The following is a 20,844-nucleotide window of genomic DNA, read 5'->3' as shown; positions in this document are numbered from 1 at the left end:
GATCTTTAAATCACGTCTCCAAAACAGATTGGAGTCCAGTATATAATGTAGAAAATGCCAATTCCAAATACAACCTTTTCAGTAATGAATTGACTCTTAATATTTGAAAGTACCTTCCCAAAAAGAATATATAAAACCCATACTAAAAAAATCCACCAACAAGCCTTGGATTACCACTGGAATTAGGATTTCTTGCAAAAGAAAGAAAGAAAGAGAGAGAGAGAGAGAGAGAGAGAGAGAGAGAGTTGTACACTGCCTTTAAAAAAAAAAAAAAATCAGATGACCCTAACTGACCCTAACCTTTTAAATAACTATAAAAAATACTGTAAAATATTGAACAAAGTCATTCTGAAATCAAAAAGCATGTATCTGTGCTCAAAAATTAATAACCCCACTAATAAAACCAAAACTATATGGGAAGTGATACGAAATGAGACTGGTGCAAATTACCCCAACAAGACCCAAAATATTGCTCTTAACAATGAAGGTAAGCTAGTTCAAAATCAAGATATTGTAGCTAAAATGTTTAATGAGCACTTTTTAACTGTTTCTAAGAAAACAGCATGCAAAGGCTCCTCACAAAAGGCAATAAAAACTCTGAAAGAACTTTTCCCTAACTCTATAGACCTGATAGGTATGGCCCCCATAACCGTGCAAGAAGTAAAAAACCATAATGCCTCTAAAAAGTAAAAATTCGTCGGGTGTAGACAATATTTCCAGCAAACTGCTAAAAGCCAGCTGTAATCAACTCTCTAAAGTTCTAGCTCATATATTCAATTCCTCTATAAATCAAGGTATCTTCCCTGACAGAATGAAGTATGTTACTGTGAAGCCCCTCTACAAAAAAGGTGATCCCACAGACGTTTCCAACTATCGCCCTATCTCTCTTGTAAGCATTTTCTAAAGTCTTTGAAAAATTAATATACATCATGATTGTCAGTCCCCTTGAAAAATTTGCACTAATTAGTAAACAACAATTTGGTTTCAGATCAGGCATATCTACAACTGAAGCAATTTACGCACTTACAAATAATGTTTTAGAATGCCTTGACAAGAAAAAATTACCCGTTGGCATATTCTGTGACCTGACTAAGGCTTTCGACTGCGTCGATCACACAATACTTTCAGGAAAAGCAGCCCAATATGGAATCTGTGGACAAATGGGTAACTGGCTCAGATCATATCTAGAAGACAGACAGCAAAAAATAGTAGTAGGTGTTAACAATCTACAAGCAGGAGAGGTAGAGTGACTGGGGAACAGTACATAATGGAGTTCCACAAGGGTCAGTCCTTGGTCCCCTCCTATTTATTATATATATTAATGACCTACCCCTGTCCTCAAATAGTGCTAGCAACATCACAATGTTTGCCGATGACAAGTATAGCGACAGCCAGCAAAACCTCCACTGACGTAGAGTTAAATGCCAACCAAGCACTTGCAAATGCTCTGAACTGGTCCACGGCAAATTCTCTAGCAATAAACCCCAGCAAAACAAATTACATGCAGTTCCAATCCATTTACATAAGCCCAGAAGAGATTAACATTGCACACGAGAGCCAACAGTTGCAGAGGGTTCAGTGCACAAAGTTCCCAGGCATTCACATAGATAACCGGCTCAATTGGAAATTCCACATACAGCAAACACTAAAAAAGCTTAGCTCAGCAACATTTGCCATCTGAATAATCTCCAAAATTGGAGACATCAACGTATCAAAGTCTGCGTATTTTGGCTACTTTCATTCAGTGATGTGCTATGGAATAATCTTTTGGGGCAACTCACCACTTTCAAAAAAAAATTTTGTAAGCCAGAAAAAAGTAGTCCGAATTATTTGTAGTGTCCCTCCAAGAACCTCATGTCGAAATCTCTTTAAACAGTTAGGTATATTAACCACTACCTCACAATATCTCCTCTCACTCGTGGCTTTCACTCTTCTCAATTCCTCTGAATATGAAACAAATGAGGCATACCATCATTATAACAAAAGGCGGAAAGGTGATATGCACTGTGAACGTAAAAATCTCTCTGGTGCAAAAAGGGGTAAAGTACACAAGTACTAAAATCTTTAACGCACTCCCGAGTAATATAAAGTGTCTTAAAGAAAATAAAATGCTATTAAAAAAAAAAAGAGGCTAAAGGAATTTCTATTGGAAAAATGTTTCTACTCTTTAGATGAATTCTTCAATAGAGATCAGTAATTTGAGTAGTAATTCAGATTATTTCCTTTGTCATTGTTATCTGTATTTTTTTTTATCACTATTGTATTTTTGTATTGTATTGTTTATTATCTTGATTATATTATTGTATTGTACCAATTCTGAATCATTCATCTACCATGTGTAATTTGTCAGTATGTTTTGTATTGTGTGATATCTATATTGTATCTGCTTTGACTCGTTCCACATCCAAGCGTAATCACGCCATACTGGATCTATGGAATATGTATCTTAAAATAAATAAAATAAAAAGTAGATGAAGTAGATTAGGGTGTGGGTAATACAGCCAACTGATATACATTTGATGCATTTGTTTCTGTCCGATTCCCATTCCATCAGCTTTTGTAAACTCACTCTCAATCTTCTTTCATGCAGTCATAGTACTGACTGATACAGACACGGCAAACAGTTAACAGACAAGGCAATTAAAACAAGAGTTTCTGAAATTCTCTAATTTCTGCTAAATACATACTATTTTCCTCACTGTCAGTTCATGACGTACAAACAAATATTACACAAGCAGCCAATTTTCATAAAAAAGTGACACTTTGTGGAAGTCTGTCTTTAAGTTTTGTTAGAAAGCATATAAGTAACCAATTCAAACTATATTTTGACTCCATGAGTGTAAAGAAAATAAATTGTTATTCATCTCTAAACTTCAATTTGAAAGAAATCATTACCTGTCATCACAGACAAAAATTTCAGTTTTAACCATATTAACACCCATGTACAGGGGTGGTTCGGTAAGTCTGGTAAACTTCCATGAAAGAACGGAACATTTTTGTTGGGTCTTCATGGCTGGTAAGCTTGATTATTCCGAAGATTACATAGAGAATTTCAACAATGTACAGCAGCCAGTTCACTGTTGAGAGCTATTTGAATTGGCCAGTGTGTCGACTGCGATTAAAAATGGAGACAGCGAAGTTTCATACTGTTATTAAACATTTTCATCTGAAGAGTTGGACAACCGCATAAATCAAAACACAACTGGATGAAGCTCATGCAGACTCTGCACTATACCATTTACTTTGGGTCATCCATGTGAGATGACACACACACACACACACACACACACACACACACACACACACAACAATAATAATAATAATTTGCTCTTTCACCACGATAATGCACCATCCCACCTATCAGCAATAACAATGGCAAAAGTGCATATATTGGACTTTGAACGGGTTCTTCATCCACCCTATTCACCAGACGTACCCCTAGTAGCCTCTTATTGTTCCCAAACTTAAAACTTTCATCAAATGATGAAGTGATATTTGCAGTCAACAAGTATTTTGCAGAGGATATCCCTCAAAGGCGACTGCCACGAAGTACGAAGAGTTGTTTATGAAACAAACATTATTTTCCTTGCTTTTTTACCAGACTTTTTAAACCAACCTCACAACTTTATATCACACTAATCATGCGTAGGAATGGGAGCTCATTATATACAATAGACATACATGTGGACAGGAGAACAGCTCTTTTTTCCTACACAGTTTCATGCACTACCAATCATCCAAATTTTTCTTTCATTACTACTGATGATGGTGACAATAATAATAATAATAATAATAATAATAATAGTAACAACATAATTACCCCACAACGTCTTTTCCAAAATCTTCAAGAAATTCAACTTTACGCTGAGCAAACAGAACTTTCTGCTCAGGGTCAGCATCTCCACTGAGAAACTGATCTATAATTGCAATTATCTCTTCTTCATCCAAGGGATTCTTCTGAAGCCCCATGTCAATCAGCTGCAAGTAAAGGCGAGGGTTTTCCTGAAACAACAAGGTTCTATGAGAGAAGTTTTTTAATGCCATACTATTGATTAAACACAACTGCACAGCAACAATATTTCAAAACTTAACAAATATAAACAAAACTGATTAATTGTATCTTACTGTCTAAACACAGTACTATGTCTGCAAGATGTATGATACTTTCCACACAACAAAATATCCAAAGATCGCTATCCACTAACTGCAAGGTGAAGGAGAGTGGGCAGGTGACAGAGAGGAGGCAGGGCGTAAGTAATAAATAGATTTTGACCGAATAAGACCCACAGGCTCCAAAGACACAGTCCAAATTTTACCCAAACATGACCTTAACACCACTTTTTTGGTACTGTCGCAGGACGGCGTTTCCACTTATTTATGCCACTCAGAGACTGTTGAACATGTGTCTTGAAAAGAGGGGTACAAGGTAAAAATAAAGGAAAGAAACTATGTGGTTTTTTTATGTATTAAATCTGGTTGTGTTGACAGAATCAGTTTCGGGAACTAAACACTGAAAAGATTAGACAAGTTTTGCTATTTGGGCAGCAAAATAACCAACAATAGCTAAAGTAGAGAGGACATAACATGCAGACTGCCAATAAGGAGAAAGCACTTCTGAAAAAGAAAACTGTTGTTATTGAATCTAACTTTACAGTGATAGCAAGTCTTCTCTAAAGGTATTTGCAGTGTAGCTCTGAAAGAAAGTGACACATGGGACAAAACGTTTGTGACAAGAAGAGAATAAAAGCTTTTGAAAAGTGGCGATACACAAGAATGCTGGTGATTCGATCGCATAATGAATGAAGAGATACTGAATGGAATCAGTGACAAAAATTTCTAGCACAACTTGACTCAACCACTATCACACTACTACTCGGTTATTTAATAAATTATACAATTTCACTATCACAATACTGTCATCAATTTCAAAAAGCACAACAAATTACAAATTTATGATCATCTGGAAATAAGTGACTAAGTCATTAATGGAATTTGCACAAAGCATGCAGCACACATTCCCACTAATAACTAGAACTGCTCTGTGCACTTTTCTCCTTCCTGCTTCACTTACTATCAAGATGATTTCAGTTTTTTCAAGACATCAGCATACGAATAATGCACACACTTTAGGGAGTAAAGGTAACCCTTCACCAAAAGGCAGCAGTGTTGAGTCGCCAACAAGCACACACAAAAATAAAGAAAACTTGCTAGCTTTTGGAGTAAGATGCACAACCCTAGTGCTGCATTTTTGAAGATAAGGTGGGTTGAAAAAGAGAGGGTGTGGGTGGCTAGGAGCTTTGAGAAAGACAGCCAGTTTGTTATAATGCACAAAGGACAGGTGGCAGGTACGTGGGCTATGCTTGTGATGCATAGGTGTTGGAGCCGCTCACACTGAAAGTGACATGTGTCATGAAATGGGAGGGAGTGATAGGATAAAGGAAGGGAAACAGTGGGTTAATGGAGATTGAGGCCAAGATGACTATGGGAGTGAAGGGTGTGTTGCAAGGATGTGTAGTCCACAGAAGCTGGTGGTGGAGGTAAGGTTGTAAATGGAAGGGACCATCGAAATTTAGCACGTTATGCTCAGCTGCATATTGTGCCACTGGGTGGTCAACTTTGTTGTTAGCAACAGTTTGACAGTGGCCATTCATCCTGGCGAACAGTTGTTTGGTAGTCATCATGACATAAAAAGCTTGTTTGCAGTACAGTTGGTATATGACATGGCTGCTTTCACATGTAGCCTGGCCTCTGACGGGGTAGGACATGCTGCGTGGGTAGATTGGGCAAGTCTTACACCTGGGTCTTCCACAGGGATATGATCCCTTGCAGCATTTCCAAACCCTCACAAAGGGCTCGTAACCCTGTGCAGGTCTTTACCAATCCACCCACCCAACACTTCTTACTCCACACTCTTCACAGGCAGGGCCATGTAGTATACCAACTCTGCCGCCAACACCACATAGCTTTTTGTGTCAATATGACTACCAACCCGCTGTTAGCCAGGACAAATGGCCATCTCCAAACTGTTGCCAAGAATGAAGTCTGCCTGGTGACAAAAAATGCAGCTCAAGACAAAAGGCCCAATTTCAATGGCTGCATCGCAATCTGGGCCATTGGGTTCCTTAACTCTTCCACCAGCTTCTCCGAACTATGCAAATGGGAATTATCCTTGCAAGATATCCTTCACTCCTGTTACTGCCCTGACCTCAGTCTCTAGTAAATCACTGTCCCCACACCCTCTGCTTAACAGTTTCCCCTTCCCCTATCCTTTCACCCTCTTCCAATTCACATCCCCATGCCACCTTCACTTGGGCAGCTCCCTAACGGCTCCAATACCAGTGCATCACATGCCTAGCCTGTTCACCTGCCACCTCTCCCTTGCACATCCCTTGCCAGCAAGCAGGCTGCCTCCCCTGAGCCACAAGCCGCCCACTGCCAGCCGCTCTTCCTAAACCCCCGTTTTGTGTGCATGTGCATGGACGTGAACGCGTGCTGCCCCACCCCACCAGACAACCCCCACCACAACATAGTCCATCTAGCAGCACCAGCACGTTCATTCTTTCTTTTTGAGTGTGCACATTGATGACTCAAGGCTTTTGCTTTGCAGTGAGTGGTTTCCCAACAAAATTGAATACAGAATCACAAAGGGAAGAGATGACAGAACTTCACTTTTCTCACATTTTCCCTTTTTTATTTCCGTCTTCAGTCCAACAGTGTAATCAAGACCTCACCACACTGGCAAGTATTACCACAAATACATGAGTGAAATATGTTCTGTAACAATTACCACAATGTTACTGAATTGTCATTATTGATAAATATTAATACATAAAGTTTGATTTGTTCAATTTAAGACTTATGAATGGCAGGTTGTTAGAATAAATTTTTGACATGTTAAACTGATGAAAACTGGTTGCATATTTATCAGTTTGTGGTACTACGTTGATACCAAGCCATCAGTGAGTGAGAGGATACAATTTTTGAGACAGCCAGTGCACTCAAGAGTCATGCTATGATATTTGAACACTGTGCCCCATAGCAGATTTAAGATATTTCAGAATTTTCTCAATAACCAATCTAAAATTATGTACCAGTCAAAAAATACAGTGGTAAGAATTTAAACATTATAATACATGATATTGTTACCTTATCTTTCTCAACCGCCTTATTCAGGATCGAGATGGCTCTGTCTGTGTCCCCTAATATCTGAAAAATGGAAAGTTAAATCAAACAAAACTCAAAACATTTCAACAATTCTTTGGATGTAACCAATGTGTGTGTGTGTTACAAATGATGAAACAGTGGCAGTCTGTTTCCCAACGGGGGCATCTTACCTCGATGGTAAAGCGAATCAAAGTGAAGATGAGGGAATGCCTTTGCGCACTCGTCAAATTGCTGAAATAGGAATGCAGATTTAACAGTGTACCTTAGGAGTGTCAAGATGTTCTGGACTCAATATCCACCTGCATCCACTTTATGGTTTCATATTTAACTACCTTCTGCAAAGAAGCTGTGTACAGTACGGTGGATAAAGCAATATGTATATCTTACCTTCCACGAAAACCTTGCATACTTTATTGCCATATTGTTTGCAATGACTTTGCTTTTTGATGTGTTAATATAGTGCTCGTACAGTTCAGCAACTTTATTTAAGTCATTCCGTCTCCTTTCCAAGTTTATGCGACGGTAAGCCACTTGCAGCATGTTTGGCACAAGTTTCTCCAGATTTGTCAATATTTCTGCTGCCTGGTCATAATTTTCTGAAAATTACGCTAGAATTATTAGCAATTTATTACTCCTACTCAGGACACTTAAAACGACAACAAAGATGTTAACAAACCTAAATTACTAATGCATAATCGAACAATAGATAATCCAGGATTGGATAGTGAAATTATAAAAAGTATGATTGCTACTCATGATACAGTTGCAGGCAGGCACAAGAAAACGACTACTAAACACATAAGCTTTCAGCCAGAAGATCACCTCCTGAAAGACATAATACACACACACACACACACACACAGAAAGAGAGAGAGAGAGAGAGAGAGAGAGAGAGAGAGAGAGAGAGAGCTGCATTTGCATGAAAATTTGTGTGTGTGTGTGTGTGTGTGTGTGTGATGGGGGGTATATATTTCAGAAGAACAACTTCTGGCCAAAAGTTTACATGTTCAATAGTCTTTTGTTGTTCCTATCTGCAACTCAACATCTCCGCTATATGGTGAATAGCAATCTATCTTTACTAATGCATAATACATCTAATTTAACAATTAACAAATTTGCTACATTTCTATTCCAACTGTAGGACTACATGAAATAAGCTTATCTGTATGTTAACACTAAAAATGCAACGACATTCCAATTGGCTGTTTTGGAAGTTTGCATATCTGTCAAAGGCAATAGTTTTCCTGTTGAACTTTGAAATTTTGTGACTTTTTGCCTTTCAATACAGGCAGTGCCATATTTATTAATTGTTTTTATTTCTCACTGCACACACAGAAATGCAGCAGTGTATTTTGCCTGCTTAATGTTTCTTTAAACGCCTATGCTGCATGAATATTATAGATGCCTAGTTGTTTTACATGTGATGCTACAATTAATGTCATAGCTTCTAACCCAATTATTACAAATCACTAACCTAAATTGCTTGATAGTGTAAGTCACGATACAGAAATTGAAACTAGCTCATACGTTTCAAACGTCTACAACATGGCTCAAAGTGAAAGTCCAAAAGTAGGGAATTTGCAGATAAGCTCAATACCCCCACCATGCACACTGTACAAACAGCTAGCAATATCCAGAGGTAGTCATGACTTAGTAGCAGGTGACAAGAGGGGAAATATCAGTTTTCATGTTTTTTGGTATAACCTATAGTGTGAAGTGGCAGCACAACTCTGGGTTGTGTATTTGAAGTGGCGATACCTATGAGTGATATAGAATCATGCCAAGTTTCAAAACAAAAAGTCCGACCATTCCCTAGTGAGACCAAGTACAACAATGTTTAATTACTTAGGGGAGAGACATGGAGACAAAGGATGATAACCAGATGCAAGCTACAAATCTAGTTTTGATCCTGTTGATGCTAAAAAGTTATCATTAATCTGCAGAAAAATGATGAATTATCCTTTCCTGTGTTATCATCACTACAATCTCTCCCCATCTATTACCATGCTGCCTGAACTAAAAACATAACCATTGGTAATGCAGTACACACCTGAGTACCACACAAGGCAACTGCATGGTGACAGCTCTAGTGATTGTACACAGAAGCGTGACTCATATACAAGTCATTGTACACCAATGGGTTAACAGACCAATGCCTAGTACAGCACTACAGTGTTGAAACTAACCTTTGCACTGACAACTGCTTTACATTTTCTAATTCAGGGAAACTACAACGAATCTGCAACTGGGTGAGAGAGGTTAACAGTTAACAGAGGCAGCAACATTACCTTATGTTTACCTTGAAATTTAACCTTTTAATAATGTACAAAAGAAAACACTGCTGCATCCACATCAAAATGATATGAAATCTTTCAGATAAAAAATTGTTTTCAGTGAATTAAAAAGTAATAAACACGAAAAGGAATTTTATGTACTCTTACATTTGTTACATACTGCTCAGAAAATATAAAATAAGCAGACGCACAGATACTGTACTGATGTTACTCGTTAAGTGACAGTGTCTTCAAATTTAAGAATTCAAGGGTTGTAACTGGAAAGAAAATTTTGCATCTATTTTAATGTTACCAACAAGTTTGTGAAAGTAACATTGGACCATTAGAAGAATACATAACTCACAACAAATGCATAGCAAAGCACTCCATTAAACAATGACCTGGTGAGAGCCAGGCAAGTAATTCATTACCCGTAACAACCATTTGCCATGGCTACTCAGCACAAAAGGCTTTTATGTTACCACCTTTAGACCTTAAACAAATAACTGACTATCAACCAGATTTCAAAATTGTAAAGTTGTCACTCAGATGTGTAAAAGTGGTACAAAAAATGCCTGCACAGAAATGGGATTTGCTGAAGAACTGCGCTATCTAAAAAAAATGTAGTGAAAACAAAATGTAATGACAATCTTTTATCCATTTAACAGCATCAAGTGTTCGGAAGTCTATTTTCAAATAATTACTGAAGATTACTTGGCATGTGACTGACGTAATATTACAGTCATTGTACAAAATGTACCAAAGATTTAATATTACACTGCAATAGTTAATACGATTTTCTATAGTGTTTATCAGATATATGATTCCCAGAAACATCTGTGCTGTCTAGAGATTTTTTTACTTTTTTCTACTGTGCCCACTTGGCGGCAGCAGTTGCATCACTGGAACAATTCTTCATTACTGAGACCTTTGTTATTGTAGCTTGCTTTGTAGGCAATAGCTGACATTAGACTTCTCTCTGCTTCATGCATTTGGTTTGGTTTTTGACATTTGCAATGAACAGGAGAAATGTTGATAAAGTATTTGACGATAATTCAGATTACATGTCCTCTGAAAATAGTTGTATGAATGATTCACCCACAGGCATTTTTTTAAAAAAAAGGGAAGACAGAGAAAGTACATCTCACATGGACAGAAAGTACATTCTCATGAGCACAGCAATGTAACGTCATCAAACCATTTGTTCTTGCTTCAAGTTTTATCACACTGTACTCCAATATGAATACTAAATTTAACTTTGATTTTGTGTGAGAGGTCTACCGTATTTACTCGAATCTAAGCCACACTTTTTTTTCTGGTTTTTGTTATCCAAAAACCCGCTTGCAGCTTAGAATCGAGTGCAAAGCAAACAGAAGTTCTGAAAAATGTTGATAGGTGCCGCCACAACTAACTTCTGCCGTCGAATATATGTAGCGCTACATAAGCGTGCTTTGTGGGCACAAAGATAAATACTGGCGCCAAAACCTCTGCATAAAGAAAGAAAGTGATGAGACTTACCAAACAAAAGCGCTGGCAGGTCGATAGACACACAAACAAACACAAACATACACACAAAATTCTAACTTTCGCAACAAACGGTTGCTTCGTCAGGAAAGAGGGAAGGAGAGGGAAAGATGAAACTCTTTGCCTTTACAAATGTCTGCTTGTGTCTGTGTATATGCGGATGGATGTGTGTGTGTGTGTGTGTGTGTGTGTGTGTGCGCGCGAGTGTATACCCGTCCTTTTTTCCCCCTAAGGTAAGTCTTTCCGCTCCCGGGATTGGAATGACTCCTTACCCTCTCCCAAAACCCACTTCCTTTCATCTTTCCCTCTCCTTCCCTCTTTCCTGACGAAGCAACCGTTTGTTGCGAAAGTTAGAATTTTGTGTGTATGTTTGTGTGTCTATCGACCTGCCAGCGCTTTTGTTTGGTAAGTCTCATCACTTTCTTTCTTTTTAGATATATTTTTTCCACGTGGAATGTTTCCCTCTGTTTATATATATATATATCTCTAAAAAGAAAGATGATGAGACTTACCAAACAAAAGCGCTGGCAGGTCGATAGACACACAAACAAACACAAATATGTCTGCTTGTGTCTGTATGTGTGGATGGATATGTGTGTGTGTGCGAGTGTATACCTGTCCTTTTTTCCCCCTAAGGTAAGTCTTTCCGCTCCCGGGATTGGAATGACTCCTTACCCTCTCCCTTAAAACCCACATCCTTTCGTCTTTCCCTCTCCTTCCCTCTTTCCTGATGAGGCAACAGTTTGTTGCGAAAGCTTGAATTTTGTGTGTATATTTGTGTTTGTTTGTGTGTCTATCGACCTGCCAGCGCTTTTGTTTGGTAAGTCTCATCATCTTTCTTTTTAGATATATTTTTTCCACGTGGAATGTTTCCCTCTGTTATATATATATATATATATATATATATATATATATATATATATATATATATATATATATATATATATATATATATATATATATATATATATAAAGGGGGGGTAGAAGACGAGCTTTTTTTTTCTCCGCCCCCGACTTCCGACCACTGCATTTTCATACATTATCCAACGAAGTAAATACAAATTCCGTATTGTTCATCTTCAAATGTAGCAGAATTTCAATGTACTACGAAAATCCGACTGGCAAGACTGTTAGGGATGTTTGTCAATATGGCCAACTCTACATTCCGAGTTTTTTACTACCTGTGAGAAGAGATGGTTGCTAATAGGAACCTGATGAAATGTGAATCACATGCAGTATTCTCTTCACCATAAGAATAATACGAATATAAACATTTTGCCACGTATTCTTTCGTGTTTGCTGCTATCTCATTTAAATCCTGTCTGCGTAATAAACTACGAAACTAGAGTGAGACAACAGCAAACGCGGAAGAATATACGTATCGTGTCATGTTTATATTCGTATTATTCTTATGCCTAATAGTGATACAGTCAGAAATGAAGCACGGCAACTGACTAGATTTTAAATGTAAGATGACTAATTTCTGTGCAGAATTTGATGTACTAAAGAAGCGGCCGCAAAGATTTTCAAACGGAGGAAAATTTTCGCAAAACTCTCGTTCAGAACATGTTCTATCATACGCATGTTCTATCATACGCATGTTCTATCATACGCATTTGGTTCTTGTTGATCATTATCAAAGAAAGCAGCAGTGTAAGTAACAACAAATAGCAGTCTCTTGCCATTGTTTCGCTAATGAGACGATTCCTCTTTTTTTTTAAGCGGCGGTAGCGCGCACAAAAGCAAGTCATGCCACGAGCGGCGACAGGCCGTAAACACGCACTATCAAAATGCGACAAACAATGCATTACACAGTACAGTAATGCATTTTCAGCTTAGAGTGATGTAAACACCTATAACAAAGAAAAAGGCACTTATCAGATCAAAGCAAAATAAGCAATCGATTCAAACCAGACGAAGCACGTGAAAAAGGAAGGGTACCCATATAAATACGGACGGAGCGCCTGACGCATAGCAATGGCTACCTGGTAAAGCTTAACTGCTAAGCTTACGACTCGAACCAAACTACTGTAGCTGTATCGTCTTTCATTTGACCTAAATTGTGTCTCATATTACAATGGACCAACTTTGTTTCGATTTAGAGGTGCGGCCTAAAACTTTTCTCTCCTCTTGAATTTCGAGTCTCAAATTTCAGGTGCGGCTTAGATTCGGTAAATTTTTTTTCCCTTTATTTCGAGTCTCATTTTTCAGGTGCGGCTTAGATTCGAGTGCGACTTCGATTCGAGTAAATACGGTAATTTGTACGTAACAAATTTTAATAGAAGGACCGCATGTTTGCTAACATATTTTAATACTCCAATTATTCTGCAATTTTGTTCTGTTAAAAATGATACCGTACAAGTTTCACCAACTATACCCAAACTAGTGTGTTTAAAGTAAAAACAAACCTTAAAGTTTTAAAATTTCAACAACAGTTTTTTTAAAAATATCACAGACTTTAGCCAGTCCACAGATAATGATAGCTACCTATGAGACAAGCACTCAAAAAGATAAATAAAGACTGTTAGGGTGGTGATAGCTTTTTTACAATCTTGGCGGCTACTCTACTGTCATTAACCACACTTGTCAGTAAAGAATGAGGACCTTCATACTGGATGAATGGCACCACTCAATGGCCCATGAAAAATAAACTGATTATAGACCTAAAAAAAGATTTTGTGTGTGTGTGTGTGTGTGTGTGTGTGTGTGTGTGTGTGTGTGTGTGTGTGTGTAGGGTTGAGAAACAATGTTCGAAATTGAGGATGAGAGAAAAGTTGATCTGGTTTGTGCATGAAAGTGTGAAAGCAGTGCACTAGTTACAGAATGAAATTTAAATTCAAGCAGTGGTGTTGTGCAAGTGATTAGAAACTCAAAACAGTTCAAAAAATTGGTGTACATTTCGAGGGTGAAACTGCACATGTGCAGATGTGAAAAAAAAAAGACCTGCTTAATCTGTACTTCAAAACAGAAAAGGATTCAAATTGAAGGCTACAAAACAGCACGTAAAAGAAACATTTTGCAAACAAAATTTTACATGAGCCACCTATATCACAAAATTTATCTACACCCCCAAATGGGGGATGCAGACCAAACGTCAGTCTATTCTGATGTACCAAACGTCAGTCTATTCTGATGTGCAAAACAGCACTACAGTATGTGGAAATGCAGTAGTGCACGGTGATGTGAAGCATTATGGCTGACTGATGAAAACTGCCATTGTGTGTGGTTTTTAATCAGAAAACACTCTTTGTGAGAGGAAGCTTCCCAGCTTGTATTACTGTAAGAGCTCATGGTAGTGGGTGGATGATAGAGGAACTAGTTCTAGACGATTTCAGCAGTGTAGAATAAGTGATCAAGAGCTCTTCTTTACTCAGAATCAATGCTTCTGTTGGCTAGTTTTCGCACAAACACTGGCAATTGAGTGAAACAAAAACTGAAAAAGGTAACTGTGATACATGATTATTCCTGGTGGCATGATAAGTGATGTGAATTATTTAGGAATGTGTGTGAGGAATGTGTGTGTGTGTGTGTGTGTGTGTGTGTGTGTGTGTGTGTCAATCATCCATTCAAAGCTAGTGTAAACAATTCTATAGAAATTACATCAGGAACAAAGCAGCTTTGACACCATGAGGCTGTTTGCAACACTTGTCTTTGTCAGCAGTGTGCCGTTGGCTCTTGGTCGCTTGGCAGTACCTAGAATTTCCAATAATCTTTATGGAATTGAAGATTATATTCTTTGCGATAGTGACTTAGCAGCATTTTGAATAATCTAGTGAGGGTGAAGAATGAGATGCTGGTGATGCTGAGATGATGGGAAGCAATTTTAGTTAACACTGCCACAAGGGTAACGAAGCATTCAGCTTCAATCATTGATCATGTCTTAACTGACATGGAGAAAAGTAGCCTATCGGACACTATTACTTCATCCAGTTAAAGAAGAGCTCTGATGGTTAATGGCCTTGGCATGGCTATTTATAATACACACACCTCTTGTGGACAATGGTTTTCAGTTACATAGGGAGATAATGGTCAGCCAGTAGCCTTTTGTAGTTTGATTTCCCCCTCAGATCATAAATCATCAGTTTCAGAATGATATGTACATGTATCTTGTGGGTTGAAATATATACTATTTCAAGTTACTGCAGTTACTTTTATAAAACAATCAAAGGCTTTGCAAGCAAATAGCAGAAAAAACTTATATCTTGTTCACAAATACAGTAGATGTTCTTGAATAAAGAAAAACAACTTTCTTTCCCAAAAACTTTGCCATCTTGTGTGCACCTTCCCAAATCTTTATTTATTTATTAATTTTTTCTATCCATCCATAGACAATATATATTGTATGGATGTTGTCAACAAATACATATATATGATACAGACACATGGCTAGTGGATGTGAGAAGACTTCAAAGAAAAGTCTTGCCTAGAGAGAGAGAGAGAGAGAGAGAGAGAGAGAGAGAGAGAGAGTGTCCTAATGGGACACTGATCACAAACAAGGATAGCACAAAAAGTTAAAATGTTCTAATTACAGTAGAGCATAACAAAGATGATCAAAGCCTGAACTAGTTGATTCTTTAATACTGATGTGAACTACCATACAAAAGCCAACTTACGAAGTTTCAAAAACCAGTATTAAATGAGGAATCTGACAATATAGTAACCCCACACCCCAATACATTCACTCCTGTGGGAACAGCAAACAAGATAAGTCTAATTACAGCACACACAGAGACATTTAAGCAGTCATTAATTCCACATTCAATACACTAAAGGAATCTGAAAAAGGCAAATACATCGTACAATGTGAAGTTGCATCTGCTGTGCACTCCACAGTGGTTTGTAGAGTATGGATGTGGACGCACAAGTGACAGCAAATTATTGTGATGGAAGAGAACTTTGAAGTAAGATATCAATTCTTAATGGAATCCAAACTGTATTAAACTCTAACATTCACCATTGAGGGTTCTGCACATGTGGAGATAGTTTAAGCAATATATCATGACAACCCCTGCGAACAGCTATGTCAATTCAATTCTGGTTGCTGGAAAGTCTAGATTCCCAAAGCTGTCTAAAATTTGCTGGATATGACCTGACTTCTTTGCAAAGACACCTTCTCTGTTAACTATCTCCGTGTACAACATTATTAAGTTTTACTACAACTTTACAGAATTGCTGGGCACTTTACCTTCAATGGAAGTACAATTATAGTTCATCAATTCCACAGCTCACTATTTAGCATTTAAAATGATCAGGAAGAATATAGTCATGTTTATAGTGTCAATAAACCCCTTTAAGGAGAGCAATATTCGTGGCCCCTCTTTCTTTCTTCTTATCTTCTGCACAATTTTCCTCTCTATCTTTGGGTGTTTGCTCAAGTTTATGTTTTATTTTCTCTGTATTTTTACTGTTTGTCATGTCTAAAGCGGTTTCTTGATGTCTTCCACAATTCCTTAACCCTGTTGGCTTTCAATGTACTATAGTCCAATACACAAACAATGGCAATTCGTGCAGCTCGAGACATGGACAGGGATTGCATTGTTGCCAGCTCCAAGTGACAGTTTCAATAAGCTCACTCATGTGCTCTGCGCTTGAAAAAAAGCGCGCGCACCGCAAATGTTTGTCTGTCGTTTGCGTGTGCAGAACTTGTCACTTACCATCGCTATCAGCCATGACAATTCACAACAAATGGAATAAATTCACTGAATAACTCACTACAATCACATTCAATGCTCACATTGGCTACAACATTCACAACAAAGCACTGAGAACACTACTGAACACTCATTGGTTGTCGGATAACATATGACGTGGACATACACAACAAGCCTACAATCAACCACCATCATTCGTCACTCCAATTATAGTCGCTATTAAGTTAAAAATCTTGTTGTTCAGTCTGTCTTTATCTTATGTATGTGTCCATATAATTTCATCCTTTTCCTTATAATGTCTTCAATTGTCCACCCGTTTGCACAGTTCTTTTGTCAGTCTCTCACCCAGATCTCTTTCTGAACTGGAACGTAGATTTTTCTCAGTTATTTTCTGATATTTCCGAATTTCACTGATTTTTATTTTTCCCTTGATTGCTGCCTCTGAGGTGAACAGGCCTCTGTTAAGACTACCATATTATAGTGTCTTAATCTGGCATTGATGGAGGTACTTCTTTTGTTGTAGAGCTTCCATATAAGTCTCTACGCTTTCTGCAGTTTTTTGATCCTTTCTGCATTGGATATCAAGTACAACATTGTTTTCTGTACAATGTTTCCCAGGCATCAAACTTTTTACTTTTGTCATCCACCCATACATAAGCCTCTAGTGCATCTCTGGATTGCGTGTCCATGTACTGTACTTTTTCATATGATATTTGTAGTCCTGTTTTGGCTGAGATTATATGTAGTATCTTAAGATTCTTTGCCATTATTTGTTGTCATCATCAGTGAAAGCCAGATTTTTTTACGTTGATAGACTTTTACTTGCACTTTCCCATCTTTACCCCACTGACTCCTTTGTACCATGTACCACTAGTTTTCTTCTCTAAAACCGAGACACAGAGACATTCCATCTGGCTCACTCCTGTCTTGATTTCAAATTGCTCCAAGTATCTTTACACCTATGGAATCATAAGGTGAATGTTATTGTGGTGTCCCTGGACTCTCAAATTATTGATTTTTTTTCAGGCACCAGATCCATTCACTGCACAATTTTTCCTTCCTGAACCCCGCTCAGTATTATTCTGTGTGTCTACTGGAGGCTCTAGCCAATTTAATAGAGCTTTGGATAGAGTATTACTGTATTTACCTGAGTATAAGATGACATTGAGTATAATATGACTTGCCCCCCCCCCCTTCCCCATTTTTCAAGATGCTCCTTGGGAAAAAAATATTTTTAACATGTTCTGACTAGTCAAAATTACAAACTTTTATTGACCCAACGTATCTGCCTAAAAAGTTATCATTATACATATTCTAAACTCTGTCGTTTATTGACTGCCTATATTTTGATAATAAAATGAGAAAACAAACAAAAATATATTGCTTACACTAATTCTTATCTTCACAGCCTTCTCTGTTTAGTTAGCCTGTCGTCTGCAGTACCAATATTTTAAACCACCGCCACCCTCTTAACAGGACAACTGCGAAACTTATATCTTTTTAGTCACAAATATTTGACTGTTTCTTTCAAATTTGTTGCTATTTCTCAGTTTGTAGTTATGGTGGTACCTGAGAACACAGCTGTTTTTTTTTATGAATAGAGGATTTTGCTTCTATACTGATGTGAGAATGTTACAATATCTCGTTTCTAAACATATTGTCTACCCACAGCTCTTGTGTAGAACCAGCAGCTGGCACACCCTCCTAACATTCTCATCATACCTGATGATGAGCGTCAATGACATTGCTGCATGGTAAGTATGCCACTAGCTCCAACCTAGACTTTTGCTACCTCCTGCAGAAATGTGTGCTATTGTTGACTATTTATCCAATTTTTTGATTCAGAGTACAAATGGACTCAGGTAAACTGAACTGCAGTTTAAACAAATGCAGATGTTCATAAAAATCCAAAATATGCAGCTCTTGGTTGGCAGCATAGTGAAATCTGCTCTGTGCACCACCCTCCCTCCCCACACTCTTCTTAGTTCTCACTTCTCAACCAAGGCGGTGTCACTGTTCCCCTTCCAACCATTTTGTAGTGCTGTGGTGCTTTGGCTGAGCAACAGTGAAACACAGACGGCAATACCTTCTAGGGTGCACGTCATATGTAACAACAGCAAATAGAATGTACATAAAAGACTGCAATTGCAATTCAGTCCAATTCTTGAACCTGCATTTGTCCCCTGTGATCTAGTGATGTCTCTCATCATCATCTCCACAATGGGTCTTTCCGCTGTAATTTAGTCTTGTGATGACAATTTCTGTCAGTTTAATGGGATTTTTGTCTGTTAGATATTTAATTATGGATTAATTTTCTTTCTCGTTTCGTGTGAATGTACCATCTTCTGCAGCTGGTAACATCTTGAACCCAATTCTAAGACGTAAACAGAGACAAAATTTCTTATTTGCAACACGTTTGGTAAATCATTACAGTTTCCCATAACCAAATAAAATACTTCATTCATCTAATTACACTTTCTTCTACATGACATTATGATCAGGTGAATACAGTATATGTGATGGACAGTAGTGAAGTTTCTCTAGTTATCAGGGTCTGTTTTGTCTCCTTTCTTGTGGATGGGATGTATTAGGGTTGACATCCATTCTTTTGGTACCTTTAATGTTTCTCATATGTTTTCTATCATTCTGTGTATTTTGGTTACCACATTTTTGCTGTCTAATTCCTAAATCTTTTCCAGGTGCTGTGTTATTTTTCAGTGATTTTATTATGTTCACAATTGTGTATTGGAGGCTTCGAATAAAAGTTAGATTCTAGCTTTTCAAACTACAGTCTCCATATTGGTTTATTACAGTTTAATAGTGTGTCAATGTATTGTTGCAGTGTTGCAGTTCTTTTTTGGGTTTGCCTCTAGTGTTCCATCCTGTCTGTTGAAGTATAAACTCTGTGGTTGATATCTGTCATTTTCTCAAAGGTTCTGTAAAAATGGTGTGTATGTGTTTTTGTCAAAGTCCTTCTATCTCCATAATCTCTCTTCTACAAATTATTTTCTTAAAAGGTCTTCTGTATCTTTATTTCCATTTTCTGTATGTTTTGCAGCTGTTAAATTTTATTCCGAACTTGTATCCTGCCTTCTATGGCTCTGTTGCACGTCAAGTTCCACCACATGTGTGTCTTTTTTCTCAGTTGTTGCCCCAATTTTATCAGTTCTTTCATTTTTCTGTCAGTTCTGTATAGTCACTAACCTTAATGTTTAAAATTTTTTCAAGTATATATTTTCTATTTTATTCATTTTTTTAATGAAATCTGATTACTCGCTTGTTTAAGTAATCAATTTTATTCTGTATGGGAACTGTAAAGTATTTTGGTTCCAGCTGTGCAACAACTAAAATAGGCATGTTTCATCAATCATGTTTCATTTATTAGGATTAAAACAGTCCGTGGCTTGGAATCTAAAATTTATGATTTTGGTTTGGTTGCAGATCTAAAAACAGTATCATTAATAAGCTACTGAAGTGTGATTCTTTTGACTTGTTGCATTTTTTAATTTTTTTGCTTATGTCTACATATTGTCTACATGCACATTTGTCATGTGATGCTGGCTTTGGCAATGGTCTTTTTCCATTTTTCCTTGCTGTACTACCCATTTCACGATGCAACACCCAACTTATTTACCGATTCACAATTGCCCACAAATTTTTTAAGTTCCTCTTCCTAAATGTGAACTTTTGCAAGTATATTGTTACCCCACTATCAGATAGATTTATTAAAATTTTGAAGTTACACATATTAATACAAAATAATTCACTTAATAATACAGCACCTAAAGACCACAGCTAGTGAATAAAAAATTACAAATAAATATATGTTTCTGACACTTCACAGCGTGCAGTCTAAACGGACAACAAGTGTAGGAAGATTAGTAATTAATTCCACAATACTATCGAAAGAATTGTACTTCCAAAGATTACAGTCTGTCAACAACATAATATCTCAACTTTTAAACTGTACCTTAGACAGTATCTCAGCAATAGCTCACCAATATTCTACACACAGTAATATCAATACATTCCAAATATGGATTGAAGTAAGCCAACATTTCAATAATTAGGTATCTAATTCTATGTCATGGCATGCACAAGCTTACTGGGGAATAAAAAAAATGGTAACACTAATTTAAAAGCATTCAATTCATATCAGTAACAATTATAATATGTATAAATGGTATGCTTTTCTGAAAATTTCTTTTGCTACTTTATCAATATGTTAAAGC

The 20,844-nt window shown here is 37.3% G+C and overlaps 1 protein-coding gene across 2 annotated transcripts in view; it reads right to left on the bottom strand.

Annotated features, from left to right (window-relative positions):
- LOC126200610 (pre-mRNA-processing factor 39) overlaps positions 1–20,844 on the bottom strand; it is an 80,797-nt gene that overhangs the window by 8,878 nt on the left and 51,075 nt on the right. The window contains exons 14-17 of one of the 2 annotated variants that reach the window (XM_049936723.1): positions 7,552–7,760; positions 7,335–7,395; positions 7,147–7,206; positions 3,863–4,002 (exon numbers count right to left, since the gene is read on the bottom strand). In XM_049936723.1, the coding sequence (XP_049792680.1) occupies positions 7,166–7,206; positions 7,335–7,395; positions 7,552–7,760 (311 nt within the window). In that variant the 3' untranslated portion in view covers positions 3,863–4,002; positions 7,147–7,165. Of the gene's footprint in view, positions 1–3,820; positions 4,003–7,146; positions 7,207–7,334; positions 7,396–7,551; positions 7,761–20,844 lie in introns of those variants that run through there. The other variant, XM_049936722.1, reaches the window with a different exon arrangement.

The sequence above is a fragment of the Schistocerca nitens genome, chromosome 1 (assembly GCF_023898315.1).
Source record: "Schistocerca nitens isolate TAMUIC-IGC-003100 chromosome 1, iqSchNite1.1, whole genome shotgun sequence".
Classification (NCBI taxonomy): Eukaryota; Metazoa; Arthropoda; class Insecta; order Orthoptera; family Acrididae; genus Schistocerca; species Schistocerca nitens.
The sequence above is the reverse complement of the archived record's forward strand: the minus strand, read 5'-3'. Positions and strand labels throughout refer to the sequence as shown.